General features: G+C 36.0%; 1 protein-coding gene and 1 long non-coding RNA gene across 2 annotated transcripts; both read right to left on the minus strand.

The window, feature by feature from the left end:
- Nucleotides 1-175: 175 nt before the first annotated feature.
- Nucleotides 176-2,783, minus strand: LOC114724732 (DNA damage-repair/toleration protein DRT100). Its single transcript, XM_028911167.1, has 2 exons — nt 2,349-2,783; nt 176-2,264 (listed from the first exon to the last, which is right to left on the minus strand). The coding sequence occupies exon 2, from the start codon at nt 2,182-2,184 to the stop codon at nt 382-384; it is 1,803 nt and encodes a 600-aa protein (XP_028767000.1). The 5' UTR covers nt 2,185-2,264; nt 2,349-2,783; the 3' UTR covers nt 176-381.
- Nucleotides 2,784-7,244: 4,461 nt separating this feature from the next.
- LOC114724700 (uncharacterized) lies at nt 7,245-9,079 on the minus strand. Its single transcript, XR_003738346.1, has 3 exons — nt 8,775-9,079; nt 8,211-8,574; nt 7,245-7,830 (listed from the first exon to the last, which is right to left on the minus strand). It is a non-coding gene; the product is annotated as an uncharacterized LOC114724700 (long non-coding RNA).
- Nucleotides 9,080-11,599: the final 2,520 nt, after the last annotated feature.

Raw genomic sequence — 11,599 nt, forward strand, 5'->3', positions numbered from 1 at the left:
AAGTACAATGTTCTTACGTTAACTTGTACAAATGAAATTTATGTTTTCGCTTCGTTTTCTCATCTGATCAGTGATCACAAAACACATGCGGCATGATGTGGCAACTTTTTAATAAAATACTGTAATATTTAACTATAAAGCGTAACATCTTAATTCGACCAAGAAATCAAGCAGATAGTACAATAGTGTGGGAGGTTTTATTAAAATAATATAATACTATGAAATGGAACAGTACCAATTTGGTAAACTCAGTAGAAAGGGGGAACAATTTAAAAATAATATTACTAGATAGGTGGTTCTTGACCCAATCTGGAGCCCAATGCTGATATAACAATGGTCACAAGGCATGAACATTTGAACTAGGTTGGTTAAGTCAGAACCTCACTGACCCATCTTCCCATCCTTCTTTCCCTTGCATGGCGGCAAGGGTTTGCCACATAAACAAAGATTGTGAGCATAAGCAACCGGAGGAAAGATGTTGAATGGTCTAGTCTGTGGTATTTCTCCACAAAGCATGTTAGCCCTGAAGCTTGCATGCCTTAAACCAACAAGCTGTGACAGAGTGCTCGGAAGTTTTCCTGTGAGTCCATTAATAGACAGGTCAAGCCATTGCAGCTTCAGCAACATTCCTAAACCTGGAGGGATGGTTCCCGATATGTGGTTCCTTGAGATGTCAAATCTCTCAAGTTCAATCAAATTTGAGATTGAAACAGGGATTTGGCCTGATATATTGTTGCCCCCTATATTTAAGACCTTCAATGTCGAGCCTGCAATGAATTCTGGAATTCGGCCTGAAATTGAATTTCCAGACACGTCTAAAACCTCCAGGGAGCTGGTTGTCCCGCTGTTTATGACTGACGATAGTGAACCCACGAGCAGATTTGCATGCAAATCAATGGAAGATGCCCCTGTGGACAATTTGACTTCAGAAAGATCAAATTTTAACCTGTTGTTTGAGAGCTTAACTTTCTGCAGGCTCGACATGTTTGTGAAGAAACCTGAAATGCCACCAACCAAGAAGTTATCTGAGAGGTCTACGGTGCTCAAAGAGTCGGGGCTTGTGAAGATTGGAAGGGTCCCCTTCAATTTACACCCGGCTAAATTGATATCTTTAAGTGGCTTGGTTCTGATCCAATCGGGAACACTTCCCAAGCTGAGATTATTGTAGGACAAGTCTATCGATAAAAGAGAAGGGATACCCTTGCTAGGGATAGCTGGCAAGGGATCAGAGAGTGCGTTTCTAGATAAATTAAGGCACCAGAGGTTTTGTAATCTTGATATGGACAGTGGAAGATGACCTGTGAGCTTATTACCACTTAACTTAAGACTGGTCAAGGATTTCAAAGTTCCAATCTGATCTGGGATGCTCCCTGTGAGCCTATTATGGCTCAAGGACAAGTCTAAGAGAGTGGCCAGGTTGAACAAGGAAATGGGAATTCTCCCCGTCAATTGGTTATCAGAAAGATCAATGAAGGTCAAATTTCGCAGCTGCCCTACGAAATCTGGGATGGCCCCGGATAATATATTACAGCTAAGATCAAGGTACTGCAGATTCTGAAGAGTTTTGAGAGACAAGGGTATAGGACCTGACAGAAAATTTCTTGCCAAATTGAGTTGGACCAAGCTTCTGAAATTTCCCAATGTCGGAGGAATCTGCCCTTTCAGATGGTTCCCACTAAGTGAAAAGGTCTGAAGCAGAGGTAAGCGACCTAAACTTGGAGGGATGGTCCCTCCAAGAGAATTGTCCTCCAAGGCCAGTTGGGTAAGGTGAGTCAAATTTGAGAAGCTCTCAGGAATTGGCCCGGTGATGTGCTTCATCCCACTTATTACCAAAACCTCCAAGAAACGCAGATTGCCTAGTGAAGGAGAAAGAGAGCCCTTCATGTAAAGGCCACTATTCCTATCACTATCAGGTCTCTGTATTTGCAATGTAGTGACTCGTCCCGTGGATGGATTGCACTCAACTCCTTCCCAGCCACCATCGCAGCAATCTCTGCCCGTCCATGAAGAAAGAGTATTTGTTGTGTCCTGAGAGATGCTAGCTTTAAAGCCCAGAAGAGAAGCCCTGTCTTCTTCGGAACAGATTGGAGACTCCGGTGTCGTCTCTGCAACATTCTCTGAGAGATGACAGAGGAACACCGAAGATACCAGCACAAGGTCGAAAACCCAATTCCATAATTGCATTTTGGAAGGTGGGTCTCGATCAGATCCAAGTTAAAGCGGAAAAATGTAGGCAGAATCTAGTTTTCAAGTGAAGTTGGGATCTGACAAGGGAAGCCCTGAGTGAGAAATTTTGAAAAATAATAATAATAAAATCAATATAGTAAGGTAACAGTAGGAAAAAGTACCACTCCCGACATGTGTTTATTCCATTCTTTCACGTAGACAGCAAGGTATAATGATGATAAGGATGGTAGAGAAGAATGAGAAGAAGCGAGTGAGAATGATGATTTTGTTGGAGAAGTGCATAGAAGAGTGAGGAATTTATAGTTGCAGAAGAGAAAAGCTTGAGTGAGAAAGGAAAGAGAATTTTTATAGAAGGCACCTGAGGAGGCTGAGAGTGTAAAGAAGTTCTCATGGAAATTTGTGGCCGTTTGATGAATCACGAGGATCCCTGAGAGTACTCGAACGTTGGAGCGCACTAGATTCAAATTTCCCTCACTCCCTCTGCTCCTCCACAAGTTTCATTCCAAGCAGTACTATTATACTATCATTTCTGCTTGTCTCTGCCCTCCAGTCCCAGATTTTGAATGCTTTTTCACATACTTGCATCTATCTCTGCTCATGGCTGAACCACAAGTTTTTCCCCTTCACTTTAACGTCATTTTCATGTCACACTTTCCAGTTGAATAGTGCCATTCTAGTACTAACTTCATTTTTTTGGGCGGATATTTGTGCAATTATTTTCTTGTTGGTGTTCTATTATTAATAATTTAATGTCTAAGGGACCGGATGAGTACAGAGATGAAACACAGTTCACTTAGTTTAACATTGGAAACTGAGATGGGTGTGATGTGATCGACTGCCTCATTGTCATTTACTATCTCTTAACAGTTTTTTGCCCTTTAATTAATATAGTTAAGAGCGCTACAAGCAAAATACAGTTACTAAATTTGTAAGTTATACAAGTGAGAATTAATCACTTACCCCCCCCCCTGAAGGAATAATGGTAATTGAAAAAAGAATTAAGAAGACGCATTGTTAGAGCAACACAATGGTAGATGTCAGGATAACATAACATTGAAGTTGTGGAATGTGCAATGGATTCATTGGATAGCAGGAAGCTTAAAGGAAAGCGAGAAGTTTGAGGTTGCTTGTGATTGACCTAAGGAGGAGCACCAAAATAACATTAATAACAGCAACAATCATGACACTAATATGTGGCTCTCATATTTATTATTCAATTTTTGTGAGAAAAGGAGAAGTTTTGGGCAGAATCTGGCTGGCTGGCTTTGACAACTGTTAGTGCGATTTATAAAGAAAAGGAAGGAAATGTGGGGATTATTGTTGCATTGCTTTTGAGTGACATGCAGCAAACAACTATCTCTGTCTCTCCACATTTCTTTTATTCTAAAGCCACAGTCTACTGTTCACTTTTCCTCCTCTTGCTAGTTTCTTAGGCATGCTCAGCCAGCTTGCTTCCCTACCCAAAAATGTGTATATTATTTTGAAAACAATTTAAAAGAATAATAAAAAAAATCTCTCTCTCCCTCCCAATCTTCCCTCTTACACTGACTTTTATGATCTTGTTCTTTGAGCACACAGAAAGTCGGAGGTAAAGTTAATATTTTGTGTATTTGTTTATTTCATGTATCATTTCTTAACATCATTTATATTGAATGAAATTTGTTTAATTTTAAGAATAATAGTAAAGTGGCTTATTAGCGTGTTTATCATTTTGGTATTACAACAGTCTTGTAGTTTAAATTTGGCAAAGAGTAAAAGTGAATTGCATCTCCGTCTGCTTTGGCTTTTGAACTGGAATGTCACACCAACAAGCCCATGTATGTTTCTCTTCTTAACTAAGTGACTTAGAAATGGGATTTGGAATAATTATTAATTAGTGGTGTTAAGTATGTATTTTATTTTCTCAAATTTTTTTCGAGCCATATGACAGAAAATATGTAGGCATCACGTATGTGAGAAATTAAAAATTTAAAATTCATGTGCACACAAAAAAAAAATTGACCAAACCTAATGTCATGTTTATTGAGGTCGCACATTGTTAAGTGTATGTGATTGGTTGGTAGAATAAAATAAGATAGTTCAATATAATCATAATTAATAGTAGCAGATTACAATAAATCATGTGATCCACATTAAATAACTTTAACTATGTAATCCAAATTTAAATCTGTTGTATGAATAAGGTGCGGATGATTATAGGATTTACATTCGGTGCTCATTAGTTTTGATGAGCATCCAATGCTCATCAGATCTGAACCGTCCAAATCTGATCTGGACAGTCCAGAGTTATTTTTATTTTTTCTTTTATTTTTTTTAAAAATAATTATTTTAGTAGTATAGGATAAAAAATAAAAATAATCTCTTAACTATCATTTTTTAAAAATATAATTTTTTCTATTTTAAAATAATTATTTAATAATATTAAATCTAGACCTTCCAGATCTAATCTGGACAGTCCAGATTGCTCATCAGGTGGTGAGCATTAGGTGCTCATCACCTGATGAGCACCGAATGGGGACCCATGATTATATCGTTCATAAATTGGCCTTTAGATATCTATGCCCTCCATTTTTATCTTGATGGAGTTAAAAAGATCATTTTATATTTATTTATTTTTTTAAACTGAAATATAAATTCATTCCATGAATTTTTTTTAATGGCGTGCCAAACAAATATTCTGTGGACTGTAATAATCATTTCATTATACCAAACTCCTTATGATTCTTTGAATCGGATGGGAAGTAATAGTCGTGTTCATATGCATATGCACTGAAACCATATAAACCATAAAGGTTCATGGGAATGAAAAAGGGATTATTTAAGAAGATAAGGTCATAAATTAAGGATGGATAGGCAGGAGGAAATATTTGAGCATGGCTTTTGTGATTGTTACATTTTTCTTTTCTTTTGATCTTTATGTATTAATTAATGTTCAAATCATCTTTTGGGAGATTTAACTAACCTTCTTGTCGGAGTCGGCAAAGCTTTTGATCATTTTGAAATTTTAACACCTTTTCCCCCAACGGGAAATTCTTAATTAATCTTACCCTATACCCAAATATGATCGCTTAATCTGGTAGCAATTCTCTTAATTTCAGCCTCACATCTTCATTCTTTCTTTCTTTGGAAATCCAACAGCATCAAAATTCTTACGGTAATTTATAAATAGAAAATAAAATAATGGTGAGTGAAAGATTTGGAGGGAGGAGTGGGAGCAGGTGGGATGTGGGTGGGGGCAGGCATTAGAAACTGGAAATGCAAATAATGAGGGCTCCTTAATCACAAATCCCTATTTGTCTTATCCCAACCAGTAATCACGAATCCTAATTAATGATTGCATTTCCTTTTTTAATTTAATTTTTGAATTGACCTAATTAATCATTTAATTAATGAACAACACAAAATCCCTACCCCAACCAATTTCTGTACTCCAACTCACTCACCCTGGCTTCCCTTTTCTCAGCCATTCCTCCTTTCTTCAACTCTCTTTTCTTCAATATAATTTCACCCGTTTATATACATATATTGCAGAGTCTTTTCCAACACGCTGTTCATATTTGTGTTTTTCAAATGGTTGTGAATATGATTGATTTATAGAAAATAATAATTATGTCTGCAAAGTAAATGAATTTACCATTTTTGAGTTCAAAATGCAGAAGAAACAATCCGACACATACATACATGTGACTCGCTCTTCGTACTTAAGGTCAAACTTTCTTTGTCTTTTCTTTTAGTCGTTGTATTGAAAATCTCAGTTTATTCTCTGACACCACCTAAATAAGCATGAGACCGATTTTTTTTTGCAACAACGGCCAAGACATTTTTTTTTCTTCCAAAAGTTAGATTTTCGGTAACGATCGGGAAAGTGTAACCAAAAGTCAACTTTTTAATTATTTCATTTTTAAATTGTCATCAAAAGTTCAATTAATTAATTCTTAAACTAAACATAAGTTACGGGGATTTGTCTCATCAGGATTTACTACTCTCACCTGGATCGGATGATGCTACACCGCAGGTTCTTTACTTTTTTTTTTTTTGGTTACGATTCTTAATGAAAAAAATTTGCCACTCTAAAGAAAATTTTAAAGTGAAAAAAAACAGACATGTAAAAATACTAGAATTAAGGTCGTTTTACTTAAAAAAAAAAAAGTTCATCCAAATGTTTGCATCGACTGCTTCTTGTGAGCTAAATCTCAATTTAAGTACCTCGAATTGAATCTACTAAACGAAAAGTTGTCACCTTGTTTGCATCATAATAGCATATCGTTCAGTTAACCCTGAAAAATACATATCATAATAGCATGTCGTTTATTAAACAAAAAAAATTTATTTATGTCAACAAATCAATTTTATTTAAGTAATTAACTAAAAAAATGCCACATAACGATCAGTAGATACTTATATTCGGACATTTTATTTGTTATAATTGTAGGAACATCCGATTTTAAGGATGCATATTTAATTTGAAATTTATTCTTAAGGTGCTTAAGGATGTTTGAAAATAAATAATTCAAAATAAAAAAAATTCATAGAATTTCATGAGGGAAAAAATCTATAGTTGTATAAAAATGACTGGTGGTCTTTGGGATGGAATTGAAAAGCAAGAAAGTTAACATGCACCAATTCTTTCCAACAACCTATTAACAAGTTGCATTATTTCTAGAATAAATGTTTGATACTATTTCACCCAAAAGAAATAAATGTTTGACAGTAAGGATAAAATACAAACATCACAAATGGTGCATATAGTATTAAATACCAAGCTCTAAGTATTTGATATGACAATTATATCAGTTTTTTTTAAAAATATCTTCAAATGTGCCAGGCAAAAGGCACATGGAGACATGTAACTTTCGGAAATTTAAAAAGTACTACCATCTTTTTGTTATGAGGCAAATTACAAGACTCATTGCTAAAGTTCATTGGTAAGCTAAATAATAATATGATCAATTATGGAGTGATCGATAGAGTAAAAAAAAAAAAAAGAAAGAGAATTGGTTAGAGGAGAACGCAAATCTAAATTTCAAAAAGTATACTTGTTGGTAGGATTTTTATTTTAAACACTCTTAATCTGACAGTAATTAGTCTTAAATTTAAAGTGATTTGGAATACTCTGATTTAAAAAAAAAATGAGTTTGTTATAACAATGAGATGTGAGGGTGATAATATAACGGTTATGCTTGTGAGTGTTTGGAATGGAGGGTTGAGCATATGATAAGGAAAGAAGAGATTCAAAATGGGAGAGTGAAGAGAATGCAGGGAGGGAAGGGGAGATTGGGTTGCGTTGATTGCGCAAGAAAGGACAGAAAGTCCATGTGGGATGATTGTCTGTGGGTTGAACTGAGATTTGGATTTTGTGGACTTTCCTTATTTTTAAGGGAGGAGATTGGAGCAAGGACATGCTGATATGGTCCCCCTGATTTCAGAAAAGCTCACATTACGGTCCAAACTGCTTCTTCCCCTTAATTAAAAGGGCCCTACCTATCCTCTCTCCCCCCGTCTTTCACACAAAAAGCTTCACCATGTGATCCCTTTTCTCCTCTGTAGCCTTTTTCTACCACAGACAGCCTGTAGTTTGAGAAATTTCAGCAAATTTGCAGGATTTTGTCAACCCAAGTTGCAGAACTATGATTCAATCTTCGACTGTTGCAAAAACAACCAATATCAACGTCAAATTTATAGCAAGTTGTCATTTACAAGTCATAAGCATTACAGTTCATTCTATCCAAATGCATCACTGCATCATGGCCATGAAAAAGTAATCTAATCTAGTTTGACCGTTGGGAAAGAAAGCCAGATATCATAAGATGAAGTTGGAAATTTTAGGTTTCTACGTATTCATTCACAGCCATCTGAAGGGATATTTTTAAACAAGTTGTTGCTGTATCAAGACAAACAATCACTGTTATTTATTCAAAAGAAAGCACTGATTTCAATTAGCAATAATGAAAATATCATCTCAAGGACTACTTTAAATCAAACAACTATCCTAATGGAGAAAGAGCTGTTATTGGCTATAATACCTTTTGATTCAGGCCCAGCAGTTTTTCATAATGACTTCCCAGATCTAACCTGTCATTTTAATAATAATTCAGCCGGATGAAACATTGCTCCAGGTCACCGGGAACTTAACACGACATCAACCAACCAAGAAAACCTAGGAACTAGATATGTTGCGGACCTAGTACTCTCTGACACAAACTAATAACAATACTATTCAGCTCTGCATTTTTATTATTATTGTTTACCAGAAGCAACGTTAACAACTGTGGTATGACCAAATTTCGCTGGTCAAGCAGTTGTTTAGGTACATCTCTTATATGGGCAGACTACCGAAGAGACAGCCTCATTTCTTTTGGGCCTTTCCTTGTCAGAGGCCACCAAGACCTGCAGCAACAGCAGCCCATTAGCCAAAATTTGCATTCTAATCAATATCATGGCAGGGAGCCAGCAAGCTCAGATTCTAAACGCAAATAATAACTATACTTTCAAAAACATATCCCAGATATCATCCCAACTCCGAAGAAAATTGTGATGGAGCAAATAAGCTTAATAATCTAGGTGTGAATATCAAAACCAAAACAAACCTTTAAATTCTTTATGTCTGGGTAACCAGCTTGCGAAGCATAAACAGAGAAATGAGTCATGGACCACTCTTTAATGAAGATGAAATCTTATATAGCCAGGCAAGACGGAGAGAAATGGAATGCAGTCCTGCATCTGAATACTGGAATACACTGCAAGGAATGAGTATATCATACAATACACATAGAACCCACTTCAAGCATGATTATTCAATTATTCCTAAGAAAGAAGTGAATGAGAAAGGAACGTAAAATAAAAATCATATTTTACTGATTTCCAAAAGCTGAAAGAAAACTCTACACCCAATAACCTTATATAAAGGAGACAATAATAGACATACTCAGACCAACAAGTGTTGGTCCAAGTGGAAAGGACTTGGATACCCTAAACATCATGTCCTGGGTTGATTTTTGGAGCGGTGTGTATGGAACAAATACTGTTGAGGGGTTCCCGCTACGGCGCTTGACAGTATCCCGAGAGATTAGTCTCTCACCGTTCGGGTGGGAGAATACTCTGGGCAACAAAAAAAAAATAGATATACTCAGAAAAAGAAAGGATATAACAGGAAGAAGAATCGCTCATGTTAATTTTGCTGGAGGGGCATGATTTTTATGCTATGTTTACCTCTGGCGTAGGTCTTCCATTCCTTATTTAGGAGCACCATCAACCTCATTCTTTAGCAATATCATTCTCTTCATAATAATATAAATTTTTGCTAACCAGTCAACAAGTCTTGAAATCCAATCCATAATCAAGAATTTGTTAATTCAGTCACGGTTCCTCTGTAACAGCTAGATGCATTAATTAAACAGGTTCGCATCGGTACTGCAAACCAAGATAATCTTAAAGTTTTCAGCGATGCATTCACTTTTCGTTAACTATCTAACCACATACTTCATGCCTAAGGACTGGTCTTAATGATCTTAATTTAAAACTCAAAACAGAGGGTCATTATAACGTTACTATTGTACAGTCCTCTTGCAGCCTGCACAGACTTCCGGAAGAAATTGGATATTTCAGTTCTCATTATCATCCCGTGATCTCAATAAACGGCGGCATCATGACTATGTAGCCTTAATAGTTTAATAGACTAAGCGGACTTAATTCCCAAAACCAAAGGCATCAACATTAACTAATTCCCACGTCGGCTAAAGCAATGTTAATCAGTTAGGCCAATCTTATAATTTGCAAATTGAATGGGTAAAATATTAGAAGAACCAGACTCGGAGATGATCATTAGTTCGTGATTATACTTAGCTCTTATTAGTGTGCACATGGTTTCATTCCACGTTGATTTTTCGATTCCAGAACTGCACTTGAACTGAACGATTGTAACTTAGAAGCTTGAGGGGTTGAGCACAGTTTGTATTGTTCCAATTTTATAGGATCTGCCCTAAGGGGGATCATGAAAAATGGGTGATAACAGCTGAGAAGTTTTAAATTAATTATATCAAAATTTAGAAGCTTATGCCAGTCATAATTGTATAGAGATTTCGTTACCATAATTCCCTTCATCTCATCCTTAGTTCCCGCAGCTTTAATACATCCTGGCGTCCTCATATCTTGTGCATCTCTGATATTTTCCTTGGTAATTATGAAGTACCGGACTTACTAATAATGATACGTTTCTCAAATCATCCTATAGATTTTGAAGAGTAAATTAATCGAAAAGAATTCTTGTAAAACTGTATTTATCGTCTCTGTCACCTCCTATGCATTTAAGTTTTCCGTATGTTTCCGAACGTTATTAGTAAGGATAAGAGGAAAATGAGTTGTGTAATGTCGACCATTAAAAATCCCAAACAGGCACGTCCAAGTGAAAGAAACAAATCAGCCGTCAAGTGTCAGATGTAAATTTTCCAGGCCTTACAGAAACCCAGAAATTCCAATTTTCCTCGAGCAATATGCAAGTGTTAATCATTTACATAAAAATAGTTATCCCTGAGAGGGATCTATTCCGTACAATAACGAGTGAAGTTTGCTGCAGGAATGATGCCTGCTTTTAGTTTCATTACCTGGCACCTGCAGTAGTCAAGACCATCAGGACAGGGAAAAAGCGAAAAGCAAAATACAAGACACTCTCTTACCCAAAAAAAAAAACTTGTGTGTGTGGTGAGAGGTTTTGGATTGACAGAAAACTGGGAACTAGTCGGAGCATGGGTAACGGAGTAAGGGCGGCGATGAGGTGGGAAGATGTTCCCAGTTTCCAATCCCCTGCAAAGATCCTGAGGTGAGGACCCGGAACACTGGCAAAAACAATTTAAAAAGGATCTAGGAAAAATCTTCAAAGCATGAAAGTGATAAGACGGCGGATTTCTCAATTTAATAACAGTCCTAAATTTCCAATTAATAAAAAAAATAGTATGACATGGCGAAGAATTTATAGTGCAATAACATTCAAAGTACAATTACCAGATCAAAGATCCTTGTCGCGCCACTTAATGAGTTGATGTTATCACTTCTTGAACCCTCTCCCCAGGGAAATGTAATATTCCTCTCATCTTTAATATAAGACTTATTTAACTAATTTAATTAAATTTAAAAAGTTAGGTTGGTTAGTTAATTATAAAAAACATGATATGTTTTTCCTAAAATAACATAATTATCTTTCTTAATATCCCTTCTCCTCTTCTATTTAATCATAGTTGAGGAAAAATCTATAGAGATAATTTAGAAAAAACCGATAAATATGATAAATAGATCTTATATTTATGACCAAAATCAACTCAATAATTAGGTCATATAGCAAGGACCCGAGGAGTACAACTAAATTTTAGCATCTTCTAGAAAGAAAATAATATTTGCACCTTGTACCTCCTATTTTTAA

Source organism: Neltuma alba, unplaced genomic scaffold, assembly GCF_004799145.2.
Source record: "Neltuma alba isolate B1F8T4 unplaced genomic scaffold, ASM479914v2 tig00012197_pilon, whole genome shotgun sequence".
Classification (NCBI taxonomy): Eukaryota; Viridiplantae; Streptophyta; class Magnoliopsida; order Fabales; family Fabaceae; genus Neltuma; species Neltuma alba.